The sequence below is a fragment of the Oryza glaberrima genome, chromosome 8, assembly GCF_000147395.1.
Source record: "Oryza glaberrima chromosome 8, OglaRS2, whole genome shotgun sequence".
NCBI classification, from domain to species: domain Eukaryota; kingdom Viridiplantae; phylum Streptophyta; class Magnoliopsida; order Poales; family Poaceae; genus Oryza; species Oryza glaberrima.
In genome coordinates, this window is record NC_068333.1 from 23,486,498 (window position 1) to 23,507,787 (window position 21,290).

Genomic DNA, 21,290 nt, shown 5'->3' on the forward strand with positions numbered 1-21,290 from the left:
TTTATTGTCTTTTACTTTTTCTTCTTTGTCACTCCCCCTTTAGTTTTTATTTTTCTTACTGCCTTGGACTATTGGTTGGTTCCTAAACTGCACAGGACCAACAAAGCTATTCTGTTGTTGAAAGAAAGAGATGAGAGTAGTGTTTCTTGTTTGCATATTCATAAATCCCTTGATTGTTAAAATGATTAAACATGCAGCGCAAGTTCATACGTCAGGCATTGAGGCATTGAATTCATACCTCAGTCCATAGTGTTTCTTAATTAATAAATCCCTTGATTTTTTTTTAAACATATGCTGGAGAATCGCATTTCTTGTGTAGTTACAAAGTTGGATTTCGTTGTTAAAATAATTAAGCATGCAGGGCAAGTTCATACCTCCGTTTTCTACTGTAATCGTGAAACACAGCCAAAACACAAGTCCTCACAAGCCAAATCTGCAAGGGCATAGATGTCCTTTTACCTGTCAGTTAACACCATTAAGTCCTCCTAACGGAACAGGGGCATACCTGAGCTTCAGTTCAAAATAGTGAGGGTAAAATCACAAAGTTAAAAATACAAGGGTAAAATCACAATTGCAGTTGTAAATAGGGACAAGAACACAATTACCCCTTTTTGTTTTTATTTGTTAAGTTCGCTACCATGTCAACATTATGTAGCAAAAACCACTACCATTTCAGCACCAAAACATGTGCTGGTTAAAGGTAGCAAAAGTTCATCTTAAGAGCTTGCTAAAGGTAATCATAAAACAAATTATACTGGCGCAAATTCTTTTCGCGATCTTGGGGTGTCCAATCTCAACTGCCCAACTTGCAAACCCTGAAATAGCCGGGGCAGCCCACAACTGACATATTATTCTCATGATTTATGCTATTTCACCTTAATGCTATTTGACGATATGATGATAAGACATTGTTATACATCTTATATTAATTAGTCCCATAATGCGATGTGACAGACCAACACGAGAATGAAAGCCACGCCATTAGACTTAGCGAATGCACAAGACGCCGAATTGCTCCTAAGCTGAAATTCCCGTAAACAACTTAAGCTGATATCCTGTGGCTATAAATAATAACTGGCACATGCAGACGAGAATTACCTTCTTATTTCTTAAGCCTGCAGTTAATTGCCTACCAGTAAGCAATTGATCTGTTACCTTAAGCGGTCACGAAGTAGGGTTTCGTTCTCAGTACAATCCACACGTCCAATAAAGTAGCACCCATTTGTCTGCAGGCTTCAGTTGCAAGCTCTAGCACAGATGGACGTCTCCAGAATTCAATTTGCTGAAGATGAAGAGCAGCCATCACAATGACTTAGAACCCTCATCTTTTTGTTTAACATTTCCATTACATTATACTATATGACAATGCGTGAAAAGACCATACCTGCTCAACTTCTTGAAACTATAGGGGCTAATAATGAAAAGATAAAGAAGCAACAAAGCAAAGCAACTGTCAAGACTCTTCTTCACAAAGCTTCAGGCTTTGTGTTTCAGCTCGGTGACACCAACCACGTATGTGCTACTTGTCTTGCAAGCAAATCCAGCATCTAAAGCCACTCGCAGCACCAACGTGTTTCCCAGCTTTTTCTGCCACACACTCACCACTTACACACATCTCTGCGCTCCAATGCATCCCCTAACCAAGTAGTGCATCCAACTAAATTGCTCCCAGCAATCTTCGCCTTGGGATTTCCAGAAGATGGGATCACTCAAGATGACTGGAAAAGCTCCCTGTACAGCACTGCCAGAGTCCTCATGTGCCTACCTGCTTCAAGAACTGAAGGTGCACACATTCCTCTTTCTCAAAACATCTAGTTTTGTAGCATAACAGCTGAAGATTATTTGGCTTATCATACTCCAAACGATTTCAGATGATATGGGATGAAGTTGGGCAAGAAGAAAATGAAAGAGAGAGAATACTTCAAGAGATAGAGCAGGAATGCCAGGAAGTTTATAGGAGAAAAGTAAATAGTGCAAATATGTCTCGGATTCAACTGCATCAAGCGTTGGCTGAATCCGAGGCAGAATTTACCAACCTACTTCTTTCTCTTGGAGAAAGATCATTCCCAGGCCGAGTATCATTCTCATCTCAAAGACCATACTGTATAATCAAATTGAAGAAAACAGCAAGAACCTGACCTGAAATTTATTTATGCAGCCTGAGAAAATGACAGGTACGCTAAAGGAGCAGCTGAATTCCATCACACCAGCCCTGCAAGAAATGCAGATGAGAAAAGAAGCCAGACTGAAGCAGTTCATAGAGGTTCAAACTGAGATACAAAGAATCGCCTCTGAAATAGCAGGACGCCCTGAGAATGAAGCCATCACAGTGAATCAAGAAGATCTGTCACTAAAGAAACTCGAGGAGCACCAAAGTGAACTGCAAAGGCTTAAAAGAGAAAAGGTACCAGAAGCACAGAAGAATTCTTCTAGAGTCAAATATAGAGCAATTCAGGCTCCCTGTTATCTGATTTACCTATTGGAATTTTATTTACTCCAGAGTGATCGCCTGTGCAAAGTTGAAGAGTACAAGGTTCTCATTCACAACTACGCAAAGATTATGGGGATGGATCCCTCAAAGATCCTCTCTAATGTCCACACAAGCTTGTTAGATGGCGCAAATGATCAACAAACAAAAAACATCAGTGATGACATTCTTAACAAGCTCAACACCATGGTCCAGCAACTTAAAGAAGAGAAGAACCAGAGAATGGACAAGGTGATTTCTTATCCTTCTGCAAATACTTCTATAATGCACCGAACCGATGTAATAATTAGAAATTTAGAATTAGCAAAATGTATCACATGTTTGCGCAGCTATATTTGCTTCGAACTAGCAGGCATGGGGGCTCCTTTGCACCCAGTTTTAATAATATATAATAGATATACACCAAAATTTCAGGGTTACAATTAATACAATTTACAAGCATACGATGAACGGTCGCAGGAACATAAAATGTTTGCACAAATGTCATGGGCATTAGGCCAGGAAGCCGAGCTGCCTGACCCTGCTACAGTACCATGTATATTACACTAATGTAGGCATTAACATGCAGCTCCATAGCCTTGGGAAAGCATTGACAAAATTATGGAATATTCTGGATACTAACATGGAAGAGCGCAGGCCATATGGTGAAATTAAGATATATTCAATGACTTCAGGAAGCAGTATGCTAGGCCCAGGAAGCCTCACACTCGAGACAATTCAGAAGGTAAACAAACCAAAAAATGAAATACTGAAGAATATACTGTCTGAAGCTCATATAGTAGTTTCATTCCACTATTGCATGAAACAGATCGAATCTGAAGTTCAGCGACTAGACCATCTAAAGGCAAGCAAAATGAAAGAGCTCTTCATGATAAAGCAAACCGAGATAAAGGAAATTTGCAAGAAGTCACATATGGATATGCCTTACCAGACAGAGATGAACAAAATAATGGATGTGATAATGTCAGGTGTGTGATGCCAATTAGATTTCATTATAATCTTAAAGTACAAAGAACTTTCTACAACATTGACTAATAACAGTACTTGCGAAAAATATGAACAGGGGATGTGGACCATGATGATCTACTAAAGACAATGGATGAATATATATACAAAGTAAAAGAGGAGGCAACAAGTCGTAAAGAAATAATGGACAAGGTTGAAAAATGGATGGCTTCATGTGATGAAGAGAGATGGCTAGAAGAATACAGCAGGGTGCCGTACTTGCCTCCTGCCATACCAAAATTCCAAGACTACATCATGTTGAGCTAACTACAATGTTTTATGCAGGATGAGAGAAGGTATTCGATAAGCAGAGGAGCACATAAGCATTTGAAGCGTGCAGAGCGTGCTAGAATCATCGTGAACAAAATCCCAGGTAAGTATAAAAGCTACCTAATAGAGTCAAAAGTTAGTGCATATATGTTATATTAACTATAAAAGTGCAGGCCTGGTAGAACTCTTAATGGCAAAGACAGAGATCTGGGAACAAGAGAGGGAAAAGGTCTTCTACTACGACGAGGTGTGAACCTTTGACTCAAAACGTAATTACTAAACATGAAATCCTTCATAAGACATTTCGATTTTAGAAGTTACTCTAATATGAAATCTTCCATAAACTGTTTCAGTTTTACAAGTTTGATATGCCAGTATGCCACCATGTACTTGTTACCATAACCAATCTAAATGGCCAGAATTATCTTTTACTGGGATAACCAATGCCTTTATTGGCACCGATTTATAAAAGTAACAACTAACAAGGTTGTTTCCTTAAAAGGAAAACCTTCCTTGAGACTGGGAAGTAATGTGCAAATGATTTTCCTAATAAGGTAAATATTTGATAATATCAAGTTGTCAACCATGCACAATCATATTAAATTACAACAATGTCTAGTTTAGAAGAACAATCATTACGAAAACTTTCTATGTTAGTATACATTTCTTCCGAAGCTTTCATTAAAGTACGAAATCAACCTTAGCACATATATGATGCATGACAGCAAAATAGTGTTAGATAATAGAATCTTCTCTACTTCTAATTTCACTCCTGAAAAGCAAAAAAAAAACTTCTGGCAAATCACAATTAGTAAAGTGGCCCTCATATTAGTGGAAGCAACCTTGTCAAAGACACACAAGCAAAGGCCCATGTGGCATACCTCTAGGAAGCTGCATATGCGAAGAGAAACAACAATGATAAGCTTTTTACTGGAAGAGAAGAGATATAATCCCAAAGATATGATGGTATTCTGCATCAGGAGATATGACTATCCACACAATAACATGAATAAGATATCATTACCTGTAGCATATTGGAACCCTCTTTAATATTCCTAGAGTGCATATACTTAAAACAAACCAATTAAGTACTCTACCACCTTGAGTAGTTGAGTATACTCTAATATAAGTGGTATAAGCAGGAGTACGGGTACATGCTCCTAGGAGTACAATACCAATTTCCACAGCAAATCAACCAACATCAATCAGCTCATGAAGAATAAAATAATTATAACCCTGAACTTATGCTCTATGACAAAAAAGAAGGCCTTGTCTTACCAAGACCTAAACAATATGCAGTTATGCACTAGTTTATAGCGGTGTATTTGAAGTATTCAGTGTATAGCTTATAATAGTATACTCAACTATAATATTCTGATAAGAATGCTGGTTAGCAAATCTTTGTGAATTAATTTGTTATGTATTTTGGCATTGATACATTTTACTTTGCCAATAAAATAACATTTTATGAATAGCCGCATGCAAAAAAATTTAAATAACCACACAAGTTGGATTAAATGTCAACTATTTGGTTTCAAATGATAGAAGTCCCTTAATTTCTTGAACAAGACTTTTTAACATTCAGTTTTGCAGCTTCCCCTATTGGCCATGCTGAAAGACTACATGCTAACACTGAAGGAAAAGGAAGAAGAAAAATACAGGCAATGGGTAAGTAGTTATTAATCGATTGGTGATACAGAAAATTATCAGTCAAATTGTTGTTTAATTCATCAAGATTCTCTTGACAGGAGAATAAAAAGGTACAGACTCAACTTGCAAGGAGGCATGAGAATTCATTTATATTAAGACCCGACACAAGCTGCAGTCGTCCATCAAGCAGAGGCTTCAATACCAGCCCTGGCTCAAGTACTATTTGGAGCAGCAGACTTCCTACTATGGTTCAACAACCTAGTGCAGATAATTCCTCAGCTGAAAAAGATGTGCATATAAGAAAAGTTAGGAACAGAAGTATGCAGCGCGCGCTAGGAAATAACAGAAGCATCTCAATCTCTTATGAAGATAAAACACCAAGTCTCTCCGCAATAAAACAAGGCGTTTCACCAATTTGATTTTTTTTCCAAGTTCTTATTTGGTCCATTAGATGTCTACGGTAAGTTATGTCTGGTGTGTGAAGATAGCACCATTGTTCGAAGCTTAAAAATGAATAGCAGTAGACACTAGACAATGTGTGCATTGATACCATAACCATGTAATTATTGCCTTAATGCCTTGTCATACAGTAATCCTTTTATCCTTACACTTTTAGCTATTTTTTAATGGTTCCCTTATCTGTTTCTGTACCAGCTAATTGCAAGTTCAACAACATCAGAAAGCACAAAAGAATAACTTACATTTCATTCTACAAATTATGGCAGTACATTAATCATTTCCTGGGAGAGGATATGTGAGACGCCAATTAAGGTGGGCACACCCACTTTTACTATGATATAAAACCTGCAAAAACCAATAACATGAACAACTAGAGCCGCAAAAAAAAAAAAAAGAGAACAAGGTGAACAGTCACACTTTTATCAGAATCAACAAACATTTGATGTGATTTCAGTAGCATATATAAAGGCAAAAATTCATCTCAGTTGATGCAATAAGTTATGAATTGTAAATCTTGAGTTTTTGACTTATGCCAATCCCTGGTAAACCATATCAAGAAAATTTTGGTGTTGTGTTTCCCATTTTCTTATAATGTTTAAATATAATCTTCATAAATAGCCATGCAACACAGAGCATCGTAACAAACTAGTAAAGGGGGAAATAAGCAACTCACAACTTTTTGGTCACTTCCCCCTGTGGAAATGTATTCGTCATTAGGAGCAACAGCAACCTGAAATCCGTACAATGACAAAATTGAAGAATCTGCAAGAGTAAGCTAAAGGACTACCCAGAAGAATATTGGAAAGTTTACCGCATTAGCACATCGATTATGCGTTAAGATATGTCTGACACAAGGTTGACCTAAAGTAACATCCCACATTCCAACACTGCAGGTGGATAGTTGAACACTTTTGGTAAGTACGATAAAAATAGAGTGAGAAATGGTCGCTATGCATATCATCATTGTATTGTTTGCTCACCTGCCATCACCGCTTACAGTAACAAGTACAGGTTCTTTATGCAACCACTGCATTGCATTCACCCCCTGATCACCCTCATCAACATGGCTGCAACAACGAATATACTTTTTCTCAAAATTCATAAAGAGTTCATCAAAATAGACAATAAAATGCTATTTAAGCTACTAATTCTCAAAATAAATATAGGGAGCCCCGCAAAGGTCATAACCATAAACATTGTTTTAAACAACAAATTATCACTAGATGCAATAATTCGACACTTAAATTTGATGATTACCCGGGCAGTTGACTTGCATATTCTGCAGTAGGCATCTGCTTGCCGTGGCTCAGGCAATGCAAAGGCCGGAAAAAACGCATGTCTTTACTTCGTGAAACATCCCTGCTTTGGTTTAATGGAACTAGTCTTGTGTCCCAAACCAGTGTGTTGTTTGATGTGCTAGAAGCCGAAAAATAGGTACCACAGTTGCTAAATGAAACAGATGTGACCTAAAAGCAGCAGTGCATTTAATATCAATTCTCCGGGAAGAAATATGCCAGTAAAATTAAGATATTGAAATACTAAAAGACACACTTTCAGGAATGAGCCAATGATAGGTGCAGATGATCCATGCAACAACATCCAACAAATACAACTTATGTGCAAATGTACCAAATCCATGGGATGTGTGAAGTAATCCATGTACTAAACAACAAGAAAAAATCAATGCTTAGAGTTGTGGCCTGTGCTGGTTGAGCGAAAAGGAATTCCCAAACAACACAATTGAAGTTGCGATAATTTTCTTTCACTACATTGAATGGGGATCCCAAAGGGACTGAGGCACAAAAATTGCAAGGATAAATGAGGACTCAGATAGTGCAGAATAATCAGATAATTATTCAAGCCACTCAGCAATCAATCAATTATATGCTACGGCAATATCAGCTTTTAGTAAAAGTGCAAACAACAAACATCACACTCACCCGTAAATCAAAGCAAATATTCAAGAGAAATTACTCAAAATAGGATACAACCCACTAGTATATATCTGGTAACCCACAGAAAGCAGTAAAGAGACTACCTCACAACCAGGTCCCACTGACAAATGATTAATTGCAGAACAAGCACGGATATCAAAAAGACCAATAGTCCCATCACCAGAACCTGCAAATTGGAGCTAACAATATATATAATAGTCTATACTGAGACAGTGATAGATGTATACTGAATACAGCAGAAAAGAAAATACAACCTGTGATAATGGTGTTGCCAGCAGGGTTGGTTTTAAGGGAAGTAATATACTGCAAACACAATGTGTTAATGCTGTGTTCAGCTCTAGTCTCTAGAACATTCAGCAAACATAATAATAAAAGTACATACAGAATCACTGGCAGAGAAAGATAGGTACGATTCTGGAGACTCAATATCCCACAATTGTACCACAGCTGAACCTCCATATTCACAATCACTTCCACATGCTAGAAGATTTTCACTACAGAACTCCATTGTATCAATTGAAGGATAGACCATATCCTGGGACCTACATCAACACAGAAGTTGACAAGGTTTGACAGCTACATTAAGATGAATTAGAAATTTGCAAGCTTAACTGGAAAAATAATATGTTGAGACATGCAAACCAGGGACATTTTAAGTTTGCACCACGCCTATCGATAAATAGATTGCATAATTGAGAAAAAAAAAATAACAGTGGATGAAAAAAATAAATGGATCACAAATAAAGATAACCAAGAAGTTTCCTTTGCCCAAGGCTACCTAGTAGAGAATACGTAGATAATGAGTATAGCAGTAAACATTTCAAAATCCTCATGCATTTAGCTTTAACTGGTGTTACCACTTAAACAAAAATGATCATAAAGACATAAACTAGATAATATTTTATAGTATGAATGTATGATAGGCAAGTTTTTCCACTGTGCGTGGCAATTATATGTGGGGAACAGTATAATTGCAAAATATGACATACAATATTTTGCACAACAAAAGCATTCTACCTAGTTATGTAGCCAAGGACACGATTAAGCTGAATTAAAAAAAATCAGCTCAATAACAATAAGGTTCTGTGCAATTGTACATTAGTGTCATTCGCTCACTAACCCCTATAGACAAAACTGCCAAGAGCTAGTTTCCAAGCTCATGTGAGAAGTGGTTAAACAGCTTGTATTTTACTCAAAATAATATACGACCACTTTAAATACTTATGTGCATATTAGCGCATAGCGCGCGCATCTTTTTCACTGCATGAATATTGGAGTGACACAACGCTAGACAAAAGGAGTAGGCTGGGATAAGAAGAACATACACTAAACAAAAGTCAAATAAATGACGGAATAAGGAAAGTTCCAGTTTACCTCAAGTTTGAATTTAGATCAGAAGCGAGTTCTCCTCTCAAAGCATTCCACAGTAGAAGCTTACCATCACCTTTTGCTCCACTAGTGACAACAAGACCTATGAACATGTGATGTGTTAGAGAACTAATATTACTGAAACTAGAAATAAAAAATAGATATGTATAAAGAATTTGACGGAGCAGAACAAGGTTTGGAATACAGCAAATAAGCAGAGTTCCACGCGGTAACAAATATAAAGCAAAAGAGCTAAAATACTTAGGGCACCAATAGAAATTTTTTTATCCCAGTGATCATTCATTTTATTTATAATAGATATCCCGAAACACATAAAACAATAGTATAAGAGGGTATGCAGAAAATACAATACTATATACAGGCATAGGGAAGGTACCAAATCAGTGAAGTGCCAAGATGAGCTAAGTAACACATTGTTAACTGTAATGTACTAATGTAGAATGAATTGGCCTATACAACCCATTAAGTCAAGGTTTTGCCTCTTTCCCACGTATTATCAGATCAATCACTTGAAAAGTTCACAATTCAAAACTAACACCTGTCATACAGAAACAGAACAGATGTAGGAATCTACTAGATGCAGTACAGAAAGGCTGACAAAAGAATTAGCTTACAGGATTGCCATTTATTAACAGCCATAGCATTAATTTTTTGAGTATGTCCCACTGAATTGTGATCGTCACCACCTAAGGTATAGAGGCAAGACCCTGTAATGCAATCCCATACCTATAGTCCATATATGAAAAAAAAAATCAACATAATGTTTTCCTGCTAATTATTTCAGCAACAATTAGAACTGAAGAAAGAAAATAAAAGTCTTGAGTTACCTTTAATAGATTAGAACCACAAGATACTATGCTTGCTCCTTTCACCGCAAATGCGGTAGCCTGGATCTGAGGAAATAAAATAAAATAATCAGCATAGCAAAAGCAACAAATAAAAACCTATAAGTACAAAAAAACTCTCAAACAATCAGCCTCTGTGAATTGAAAGCTATGTTTGTTGCACGTGCATGATTATTGTAACTGTAAATTTCTTATGCTGCAGTAGTACCACATCATTATTCACTTAATTACTGAAGTACATATGCAGGGCAGACAGACATGATGTAAGGATTGAAGAGACATGGTTGAACATTTGACAAACAAATCATTTGTATTTTCCATGAACATGGACTTAAACTCTATAAAGTTTTTTCTATCCCAGGTACAGGTAGGATAGCATATATATTTTTTAAGCAAAAATGCAAAAAGGAGGAAAGGTATTTATGGATTTAGTATCCCAGAAAATATTTAGTAAATATACAAATTACTCATTCAGCATACCTTGGTATTGTGGCCTCTAAGTTGAGTAGCTCTTCCAGAAAGAAGATTGAAAAGCAACAATTCATTCGGTGCCTGAATTAATGGAATAGCACTATGATTTATGAATAAATCAATCCAATAATTATGGAGACACTGTAATGATGTCCCAAAGGTAACCATCAAAATACGCAGAAAAGAATATCACACTCATTTCCAGGCCTCTTCTTCGGATTTCTGCTCTCTGCTAGAAAATATTGACTAGATAATGCACCAAGAACAGTTCTATTACCAACCTCATTAGAGCAAGAGACAAGCTGAGGCAACCCTTCTGGATGAAACTTTACATCAAGAACTTTGCGTACACCTTGCTGAGCCATTACAATAGAAAACAAATAAATAGGTCAGATTAAAAAAAAATTATCATAATCAAGCACAGCTAGACGATCAATCACGTTAATTTAGTTCCGCAAAGAGATTTTGGCTTTCTGCTTTGGTATTAAACGAAAATGCATGTATAGAGCCAACAAAAATATGCTAAGTGAGCTGCATATGAGTTCTTCATGGCCTCAATGAGACATAGGAAAAAGGTAGACCGGATATTCAACATTTTGAAATGTTTTTTCAATTCTGGAAGCATCCAAGACTACCACCCAAAAATAATTTTCCCCACCTCTGGATTTTCCAATATAAAACTTTAGCACTGTTAATATTGTCAACATCACAACATACATACATACAACTCCAGCCAGATGATGTCAATATAGCAACCTGTCAAAGTTGCCAAGCTATGTAGATGTAGACAGTATGTTTTTTTCACCTTTTCCAATGGAAGCATACTAGAAGAAAAATTAGAAAATAGTGTGTTGAATTAAAACTTAAAAGCATAATGGAGAATGCAATGTAAATGTACACCAAAAGAATAAATGAAATTGCATAACCAAAAAGAAGACCAGAGCAAACTGCCAGCTGACAACTCTTTGGACTTCATAGTGCCATGCAAATTAATTTGAGATCCATACCCTGTCATGAGGCTGAGCAGAAGGAGCGCTTGACGTATAAGCACATGAAGTCGGACACCAAGATAGGTAACTTTGTTTCACGACATGTACAGCAGGACCTTCAAACTGGACCGCAGGTGAATTCCATCCTAATAAAAATAATCAACAAAAATCAATTATGATATTAAAAATAAGGAAACTACAACTACAGATTCAAAGTAACAGAGAACTGCTGAGTGCTGAATAATACAATCTCTCTGTTTCAGATTACTTCTCATTCTAGCAAATCTCACACTAACTAAGGAGCTGTGTCAAATTACATTGTTCCCTAACTAAGATGTGAGAATGACAATTATTTTGGTAAAAAAAAAATGAATCCTAGAACAAGTAATTGAAACGGAGGGAATATTATTTAGAGAACAAACAAAGCATACCTTCAAGAAAGGGGCTCCATCTTTCACAATTCCTTCCAGCGTGACCTCCATTTGAACAAGTTTGAGACCAGTTGGCACCAGCTTCACGCCCTTCTAGACAGAACAGTATGTTTTTCTTAATGGATCTTTGTGGAAACGATGGATTAACATGTCCCTTCCAAATATCATAACTTCTTGCACCATTGCTATGTGAACTAGAATTTTGCTCATGCTGCAAAGTTCCTGTCACCACAAGTAGATACAGATTTTTTTTTAGCAACAAATATAAAATATTGCAATCATATAGCTGATGAAAATGCAGAGCTTCAATACAATTTATGTAGCCATGGATGAACATGTGAAAAGAAAATGGCAACACACCAGAATTCCTAGGTGCATCCCAGTATGCCAGTAGGACATATGAAAGCATAGTCACAAAATAACAAATCAAACTTTCACAGAAAATGTGTTGGACCAATAGGACGTAGTACTTCTCAGCTTGTATCAAATAGAACAACAGATGATTAATCTTTCCACCAAGCGAAAGGACAAACCTGTTGTAGCTTCACTATAACACCAAGCAGGTGTTACAATTATAGGGTTCCTTTTTCTCTTCTGGCCAAATTCATTGTCTGCTGCTCCTTGGTTTGGCTGTTCGTTGCAATAAATCTTCGTCACCTCTGTAGGGGTTGATGTGCTTGCAGTAGCAGCCCCTTCTTGCATACTTACATTAGTCTCTGGCTTCTGAAAATCTGTTTCTTTAATAGCAACAGTGCGGCGATTCTTTAACAACACACTGGTCAACTGATTCTGCAAGTCTGTCAAACTGAAACACGACTATTAATATTTTAGTGCAAGCAATTAAAAAAACCAAACAGAGGTATAACCCAGGGTTAGCTAAGCTAAGAGTGACGTACAGTTCATATTTAAGGAAAGCTTCCTTTTTTTTGGATAGTGACATCTTCTTGTCCCTTATAGGAGCATCGCCGCCCACAAATCTGCTTGCACTAACACCTGGAAAACAAATAGGATGCTGTATTATTTAGAAGACCATGAGAAAACATCACTTCAAGAAACAAATGCAAAATCCTTGAAAGGATAACCTGTCACTGGAGGTAGAGATTTCCTCACAGTTGGTGTGCTTTCTTGTGGGGTAACTGGAGAAGCACTCGCTGGGACCGTGGCTCTAGCCGCAGAAAGTTGTAGACTCTGTTGACCAAATGCAAATAATGTAAAGTTAGCATCTTAGAAAAGGGACAACAAAGATGCCAATTCAAGAATTGTAAGAGCAAGGACAAAATAATTATTTGCAAGGAACCAACGGTGTAGCAAGATATATTTAAAAGAGACACTTGTGAAAATAGAAAAATGACTGCAATATAGTGTGCATAGTCTATGCAATAAACTGGCATCAAATTGCTACATGAGATACAATTACTTCAAATAATTCCTTGAAAAGCAACTGCCTGAGCCCTGAAGTAATCCAATTGAAAAAAAAAAAAAACCTAGTGCTCCTTCATTGTAAAATAATAATAGGTGCTCCTTTGGAGGAGACTGGATTCTTTAGGCTGTGTTCGGGAGGTGAGGTTGGGCGCACGTAAAACGGAGCGACGCATTTTCTTATGATTAATTTATTTACTATTTTTTAAAAAAAAAGTGGAATAATATGATTTTTTAAAGCAACTTTCGTATAGAAAATTTTTGCAAAAAACACACCGTTTAGCAGTTTGAAAAGCGTGCGTGCGGAAAACGAGGGAGGTGAATTGGGAAAGTTTGGGAAAGAACTAAGCCTTAGTATGATAGACAAATGCTCCGCCAAAGTGACATAACAACACCTCAATATAACCAGATCTTTGTATGTAGAAATAGCATATAAATATATGGTACAATAGACATAAAATCTCGCTAATTGAGGCCCAGTGTCTAACTGTAATTACCATTCTCAAGCCACCAGTCTGCCACCACCCTCACCAAAGACACAAACTACTGCACATATCTATTTCTTTGAGGTGCATAATGTTATGGTTTGTGAAGTTGTGCTATGCTCTATGGAACATTGGAACAGTTTTTCCTACTTACAGACTAATGTTTAATCTTACATGTGCAGTATCGACTGCACTTAACTCTTACCCATCATTATCAACTTCCTTCTTTTAAATACACACACACATACATCTGAACTGCCAAATTGGTGCTTTAGGGAAACTACTGTATCATTACAGCCATATAACTATATTGCATATCGGTGCGCCATAGGTTCTTTCCAATTGCTATCGTAAGCTAATAATAATAGAAACAGAGATAAAATGAAAAAAGGAAGAATACTCGGGTGCTAAATATGGGTAGAACATTCAGCAATAAGAAGATACCAACTACTAGAAAATAGAATTAACTTTTGATAGGCCTTTATGAAAAAATCATAAATATTTTATCCTTTGCTTAGCAACACCTTTAGGAAATAGAGCGAAAATATAACATTTTTTTGCACTACCCCATCAAAGTGGATCAGAAATTATGTACCTTCGGTATCTTCCCCCTCTTCTTCAGAAGCTTCAAGTGCATCCTCTGGGTGTAGTGTATCAAATGATATTTTGAATGCTTCTCAACCAACCTGTCCATTATCTGTGGGTTTGATGTAAGCCACTCCGATATCTCCTTTGATGTAACTAGCGACTCTAGCTCAAGAGATTCCAACCACTTGTACACAGGCTTCCAAAGATCAGTCCGCTGGAACCTATACGGGAAAGCACTTTGGTCTGCATCTAAAACCTACGCATAGGTGAAAATAAAATGTCAGTCTGAATCAGTGATCAATTGGAAAAATCTGGTAAACAGCTAAATCCAACAGGCCTGGCGAACAGCAGTTCTACATGATAGAAACCCTAGGAAGCTCACAAACATCGTTAACCAAAGAGGCAAAGAGTTCAAATGTTTAATTAGCTCTAACAGTTCCAATCTGTCCCAGTTCAGCTATTCTGCAATTCAGAAGGCAAATCAGCCATATCAACACTGAACAGATCCATTTCAAAGGGCTGAAGTCCATCAGCCTTTCTAGCATGATAACATACATTAATACTTGACAGACCTGTTCCATGACTAGTAGCAATCAAGCAACTGAACATTCACAAACAGACTCCACTTGACTGATACAAAAAATTGCTCAACCCAGACGCTACCAGAATCTCCATTATGGTTAAGTGCCCAAGCTAATCGATCCAATTTGACTTAAAATCGATGGATACAACTGATAATCCCGTAAGCAATGTGCGAATCTCCCGTGGGTAACACGAGGAGAAGGGGGTTACCTGGTCGCCGCGGAGGGCGAGGAGGCGCTGGTGGAGCTGGGAGCGGGGGAGGGAGGGGAGCTCGGGGCGGTGGACGTCGATGTAGGCGTCGACCTCGGCCTCGGTGGGCGGGCGGCCGTCGGGGAAGGACTCGAGCCAGGCGCGCGCGGCGATCTCCCATGGGTGCGGGGGCCGCGAGGAGGAGAAGGTGGGCGGCGGCGCGGCGGGGGGAGCGGGCGGGTTGGGGGGCGTGGCCGGCGTGGCTGTGGCGGTGGCGGGCGTGGCGGTGGCGGTGGCGGTGGCGGCGGCGGGGGTGGACGGTGAGTGGAACGGCGCCGGGAGCGGGGGCGGGAGCGGCGCGTCCGGCGGGAGCGCGCGGAGCGGGAGGATGGCCTGCGGCTCCGGCATTTGCGCCGGCTAGGGCGGCCGGCGGCGGGCGGTGGCCGGAGAGTCGGAGGAGGGGAGCGTGGCGTGGTTTGGTGTGGTTTTGGGACGGCCTGTTTGGTTGGAGGGGGTTTTACGAGGGACTGGGAGTTCAGAGGATGATGTTATATTAACTGTTTTGTTTGGTTATGGGATATGGGATTTTTTTAGATGGAGATGGAGAATTGAGGAATGAACTCCCTCCTTTTCAATACCTGGGTAGAGGCAGGTAATTGGGAGGGAATTCCTCATTTACTTCGCTAAACAAATTTTAGCCATCCGTTTTCATTAATGATCTAATCTTCAACTAAACTCCCTATCAATTTCTACCACCTCTACCAAACAAGAGACTGTGATAAAAAATTAAATTCTCATCTTAATCTCACCATCAATTTCCTCGTGTAAACTCCCAATCCCCTTCCCTCAAGTTGCCAAACAAGCCGGGAGGGTTTGTTTGTGTTCGTAAGGCAACGTGAAATGTATGCGAATTTTCACCTAGCCGCGGCTCGACACATTTTTTTTCGAAATTTATCGAATCTCGTTACAAAAATTTGGGGAAATCATAAAAAACCCTGAGTTTATTTTCTCTTATACAACCGTTTGTTACAAATGTTCTCTCCTAATTCGGGCTCCTTTATTCAAAGGAAATTCATTTGAATTTTAGAGGATTTCATTCCTATATGAAATTTTCCTACATACCCCATCCGTCCCAAAAAAATTAATCCTAACTACGAACTCGTAGGTAGAGTTTGGTGCTGTTTGAATCTCCTGAAGATGAAGATTAAGTGTTTCACGTAAAATGATATGGTAATAACATGTGATTAATTGAGTTTTAATTATTACAAACTTGAAAAATAGATTAATCTGATATTTTAGAACAACTTTCATATAGAAAGTTTTCACACGAAATATACCGTTTAGCAGTTTGAAAAACATGCCATTTTAATCCAAAAGTTTATCCTCAAATTTTAGAGGAAACGAAGAGGGCCTTTGCCTTTTTGTTTGATAGACTAGTAGTCCTTTGAATCAAAGAGAGACGAACCCTATAAAAATTCCTATGGAATGTATCTTTCCATACAAATTTTAGAGGAAATTTAACATGAGGTATAATCTCATGAAAAGATTTTTTTTTAATTCTTTATCTCTCCTCAAATTTCAATGTTTTTTCTGCGACCCAATCAAATGGTCATTCCAACGGTTTTCCTGTGCTTTTGTAATTCTCTATTTTATATTTTTATATGCTATGTTTTTTCTATTTCTCCTTTTTCACCCAATTACCTATATGCTTAGCTCATCATCATAGCTGCAAATCCCACATACGCTCACGAGTAAGGAGATGTGGTCGCCATTCATATCAGACAGGGCTGATGATATTGCCGTTGCAGATGCATGCCTACTCATAAAAGTCATAATGTTCAGCACGTCAATGAACGACGGTGATCATGAGTCTCCACTCTTACACATCGAAGCGACGAAGAGATGAGTTGTTGCGTTTGTTTCGCAGGGTTCGACATTTGTTAGGTTTTTTTTGTTAGATTCAATATAAGTATTGGTATTGCTAAGAAATAAATATGTTTAAGGCCATTTCTATTAAGGAATATGCTAGGTAATACAACATACTAGTATGCATGAAGAGGGAAAAAACACCAAACAATAGCAGGAATCCCAAATCAATGTGAATTCTAAAGAGTATATGCAACAAGGAGATAACCTTAAACTCAACTCGGGATGACATTTGGGGTGTTTTTTTTTTGCAATTTTTTTCTTTAAAATTGTAGATTTGAAACGTTCATCTCGAACAGTCATTCCTAAAATACAATTAGGTTTCCATTGGAATTTTTTTCATGCTGACAATTCCTATAAGCTTTCTACAAAATTCTTCCATAGTTCATTCCTTCCTAAAATACGTGGACTTCACCGTAGAGCCCACGAGAAAAATACGTGGGCTGAGTGAAGCCTTGTGCGGCCCAAGGCCCAACGCACGCGCTGCCCGTGGATTCGATCACGAGAACGGCATAAACCGCGGCGGATTCCCCCACTCGGCGACAACCCAACCCAACCCCGACCCTCTCCGATGGCCACCGCCACAGCCACGGCGACCGCCGCCGCCGCCGCCGCGTCCTCCTCGCGCCTCCCCTTCCGCCGCGCCGCCTCCTCCTCCTCCTCCTCGCAGCTCCGCCTCCCCGCGGTGCCTCCTCCCCGCCGCGCCTCCTTCGCCGTCGTCGCCCTCCACAAGCGCAACCCCAAGCGGCTCAAGTACGCCTCCCAGCGCCAGTTCACGGTACTCTCTCTCTCTCTCTCTCTCTCTCTCTCTATCCGCTGCTCGTCGCCGTCGCGGCTAACTCCAGTGTGCTGAACTTGTGTTGTGGTGGTGGTGGTGATTGGTGGGGGTGGGGGCGTGTGTAGAGAGGGGATGCCGGGATGCTGCGGGTGCAGGTGGAGCCATCCGGCGAGGACGCGTGGAAGCTGGAGCCCGTCGTCGAACTCATCAACCGCGGCGCCGTCGGCATCATCCCTACCGACACCGTGTACGCCCACCGCTTTCAGTCTCACCGCGTGTTCGTCTGGTTGCTTTGCTTGTCTAGGAGTCTGCCACTGTCTAGTTTAGTGAGGTGGCGTTCCGCGACTTTGCAGAATTGCGGTTGATAGTTGATACCCACGGTGCACCCGTTTAAGTGTATGCTTGGCTTGGCAATGGGCAGACGCCGGCAATATCTGAATAACTTATCTGCAAATGTTGTCATTTAAGCCTTTCATTTCCACTCAATATTAAGTATGGCATGCCCATTCAAGTACATGCTCGTCAATGGGCAGACACAGCAATCTCTGAATAGTTTCTCTGCAAATGTTGTGATTTAAGCCTTGATTTCCACTCAAAATCAACTTATAGAAGACTGATAGTAGTAGCTTGCATTGGTCCTAATTCGTTGTGCGTTTTGTTTGACCATATTTAGATACATAAATGTGCTGTTGAATTTTCCATCTCTTATTGTTTTGCATAATGCACTGGGAACATAAATAATACCTATAGTATTATTTTTTCCAGCTACTCCATCGTCTGTGATCTCAGTAACAATGACTCTGTCGAGCGCCTTCGCAGGTACAACTGAGCCTTTGATCTGTTAGTATGTTGAATAACAGAAGCAAAGCATGCATTTCAGTTCTAACGGGGATTTGTGATTTGTTATCTTGTTCAGGATCAAAGGCATTGGAGATTCAAAGGCAAGATATGCAAAGACGTAAAAAATGTTTTTGTACGAGTTTGATGATTATTCTCAAGCAAAACACAACCTGGGAGCAGTTCCTCCTACTTGTAGATTCTGTGTATTTATACCAGTTCTGAATTGTGCAGCCTCTCAGCATCTTGTGCCGCTCGCTACGAGACATTGATACCTACACAACCGGATTTCCTCGAGGCACTAACCAAGGGCAAGCTAACATATTTCGTGCTGTCAAGCGTGTAATACCTGGGCCTGTAAGCATATCTTCTTTTCACCCTTGGCCATAGTTTTGTAGTACTTCACAAATGACCTGTTTATTTAATCCTGTGCAGTACACCTTTATTTTACCTGCAACCAAGGAATTGCCCAAACAATGCATAAGGCATGGATCATCTACTAGGTACGCGAAAAGGAGGCAGGTTGGTGTCCGACTTCCAGATGACCCCATATGTGAAGCAATATTGCAAAATCTTGATGAGCCTTTGATCTGCACAAGGTTGGTCTAGGCTGTAACTACCTTTTTTTATTTACTTTATTTGTTTCCTGCTCTATGTAGTGACATGCTGTGTTATATTGCTGAATTATAATACCATCAAATAGTTTGGAGAAAGTACTTTATTTTTTCTGCTGGCATGTTTGAACATTCACAATACTATATCGTGCATATGTACCTCTCTGTTTCGGTCTTGTCAGTTAAAAACGAACGGAGATTTCTTGTGCTCTCTTTTTTTTAGTAATTTCTGGAGCTTAGGTTTCTTTAGCGTTTGAAAGGAATGAGGAATTGATAATGATCGAGATGTCGTGTTATCAACTTGTCTTTCTTAACAATTATACTCATAGTCATACTCCTTTTCCTGTATTTACAGTGTCAAATCTCTGTCAGAGGATGAATGGATACTTGACCCGGTTATCATTGCTGATATATATGAGCAACAGGTATATATCTTCACTTCCATCAATACACTAGAAACTATGCACATTATGATCTTATTAAAAGAGCTTTTGTGTATCAATGGCGTTACACTTTCCACTGTATTGATCTTTTAAAGAGTGTCAATTGTTGTTTTCTTATAAAGAATTATAGGTGATATTGTTATTAGTACATGCTGACCCGTTATTGTAGATTTCATAGTTATCATCTACTAGGCTTTTTATACAAGTTGTCTCTATGATCTGCTCTGCAGCTCTGGCTTGTATGGTAACTGAAGCAAAAAGTCCTGACTTACAAAACAATTGTGGGTGTGACTCTGTTAGTTGCAGTTGCTGGCTATTTTCACATGAAGCTATTTTTTACTAAATATGATTGATGTAATTATATGTAAAAAGGTAAAAATTGTAACGAACTGCTTGGAATGTCTAGTAAAACTATCATAGCGTCCATTCTGCGTTACTTTGATGTGCAGTTGTGTACCCATTCCTGGGTCATGCTGAAACACAAATTGGCGTGATATGCTTCATTAATTGGTGATTCCATTTTCAGGGCCTTGATTTCATTGTCGATGGAGGTACTAGAATTGCTGACCCGTCTACTGTGGTTGATATGACGGGAAGCTACCCTACCATCATTCGTCAGGGAAAGGTATGCATTTTCATTAATGGACTAAAGTTATCCTACCATATGACTATACTATCAAGCAAAAGGAAATTTCTTATTCTATCCCCTGACATTTGGCAAATGATATGTACTGCATTTAAACACACCGTTATGTATTATCTCGTAATGCTTATCTATTTCATATTTGTGACCTATTTCGTTGACTTATGATTGGCATAATTAGCTAATACTGGATGCTTCAACTGCATTCTATGCGGTTTGTATAAATGCACAGAGGCCCTTATGTCTTCCTTTTCCTGCTTTAGGGCCCTAAGCTAGATTGGATGGTACCGGAAGATGAGGAACAAGAGTCGCGACCAACATTTGCGTATAAAGCAGCTTGAGTCACTCTTCGGCTGGCCTATCATAGGAGGTTGTAAACTTGTAATTACTTCACCAGAGCCTGGTCTTTTGACTCCTGAATCTGCTACTCTCAGCTAGACCAGTATATATACTACATGTTGTAAATATGCCAGGGAATGTAACCAGGAATCGACATAGTTCACCAGATTATTTTCAGTTCACTGAGCCTCAATTTTTCGTTTTGTCACCTTGGTCCATCTTATATCAATGTCTTTTTGCAAGTTCTCATCTTATATCTGGGAGACAGATGGGCCAGCCCATAAATTGTAGAGCTGGGGAGGCCCGCAGAGTAATTAAGGGCCGAGTAGTAAATACAGAGTAGTAATTAATGTTCTGTATAGTTCTGTTTGTGGTAAGTGGGTCCGAGGAATCAACGGTATTGTATGAAGCCATGAAGGGAAGCTAGCACTGTTACTTCTACCAAGGGTGTGTTTAGTTTATGCTAAAATTGAAAGTTTAGTTGAAACTAAAATG

The 21,290-nt window shown here is 39.0% G+C and overlaps 3 protein-coding genes across 3 annotated transcripts; 2 read left to right on the forward strand and 1 right to left on the reverse strand.

The window, feature by feature from the left end:
* Positions 1-1,196: 1,196 nt before the first annotated feature.
* On the forward strand, positions 1,197-6,034 carry LOC127781888 (65-kDa microtubule-associated protein 8). The gene is made up of 11 exons (XM_052308949.1): positions 1,197-1,783; positions 1,872-2,075; positions 2,159-2,404; positions 2,501-2,719; positions 3,057-3,212; positions 3,297-3,456; positions 3,552-3,703; positions 3,779-3,866; positions 3,937-4,010; positions 5,357-5,431; positions 5,512-6,034. The coding sequence occupies exons 1-11, from the start codon at positions 1,700-1,702 to the stop codon at positions 5,830-5,832; spliced, it is 1,779 nt and encodes a 592-aa protein (XP_052164909.1). The 5' UTR covers positions 1,197-1,699; the 3' UTR covers positions 5,833-6,034.
* Positions 5,420-15,720, reverse strand: LOC127781886 (uncharacterized). Its single transcript, XM_052308946.1, has 21 exons — positions 15,237-15,720; positions 14,452-14,700; positions 13,035-13,140; positions 12,849-12,945; positions 12,486-12,757; positions 11,953-12,174; positions 11,540-11,667; positions 10,814-10,888; positions 10,542-10,613; positions 10,044-10,109; positions 9,831-9,942; positions 9,202-9,298; positions 8,210-8,369; positions 8,082-8,130; positions 7,911-7,993; positions 7,130-7,338; positions 6,853-6,939; positions 6,684-6,759; positions 6,546-6,602; positions 6,115-6,217; positions 5,420-5,692 (listed from the first exon to the last, which is right to left on the reverse strand). Exons 1-20 carry the CDS (start codon positions 15,621-15,623, stop codon positions 6,143-6,145), a joined length of 2,679 nt encoding a protein of 892 aa, XP_052164906.1. The 5' UTR covers positions 15,624-15,720; the 3' UTR covers positions 5,420-5,692; positions 6,115-6,142.
* Positions 15,721-17,685: 1,965 nt separating this feature from the next.
* Positions 17,686-20,988, forward strand: LOC127781511 (uncharacterized). Its single transcript, XM_052308473.1, has 9 exons — positions 17,686-17,919; positions 18,045-18,166; positions 18,685-18,738; positions 18,836-18,860; positions 18,991-19,113; positions 19,192-19,355; positions 19,726-19,795; positions 20,340-20,438; positions 20,720-20,988. The coding sequence occupies exons 1-9, from the start codon at positions 17,713-17,715 to the stop codon at positions 20,795-20,797; spliced, it is 942 nt and encodes a 313-aa protein (XP_052164433.1). The 5' UTR covers positions 17,686-17,712; the 3' UTR covers positions 20,798-20,988.
* The last annotated feature ends 302 nt before the right edge of the window (positions 20,989-21,290 follow it).

Bases quoted from the DNA above. Each gene is read 5' to 3' on its own strand.
- LOC127781888 (XM_052308949.1), top strand. From the start codon at position 1,700: ATGGGATCACTCAAGATGACTGGAAAAGCTCCCTGTACAGCACTGCCA. The intron at 1,784-1,871 runs GTGCACACATTC...AAACGATTTCAG, and splicing joins ACCTGCTTCAAGAACTGAAG to ATGATATGGGATGAAGTTGG. The intron at 5,432-5,511 runs GTAAGTAGTTAT...TTCTCTTGACAG, and splicing joins AAGAAAAATACAGGCAATGG to GAGAATAAAAAGGTACAGAC.
- LOC127781886 (XM_052308946.1), bottom strand. From the start codon at position 15,623: ATGCCGGAGCCGCAGGCCATCCTCCCGCTCCGCGCGCTCCCGCCGGAC. The intron at 12,758-12,848 runs GTACGTCACTCT...GTCGTGTTTCAG, and splicing joins GCTTTCCTTAAATATGAACT to TTTGACAGACTTGCAGAATC. The intron at 8,131-8,209 runs GTATGTACTTTT...TTGTGTTTGCAG, and splicing joins CTTTCTCTGCCAGTGATTCT to TATATTACTTCCCTTAAAAC.
- LOC127781511 (XM_052308473.1), top strand. From the start codon at position 17,713: ATGGCCACCGCCACAGCCACGGCGACCGCCGCCGCCGCCGCCGCGTCC. The intron at 18,167-18,684 runs GTACGCCCACCG...TATTTTTTCCAG, and splicing joins ATCATCCCTACCGACACCGT to CTACTCCATCGTCTGTGATC. The intron at 19,796-20,339 runs GTATATATCTTC...TTCCATTTTCAG, and splicing joins CTGATATATATGAGCAACAG to GGCCTTGATTTCATTGTCGA.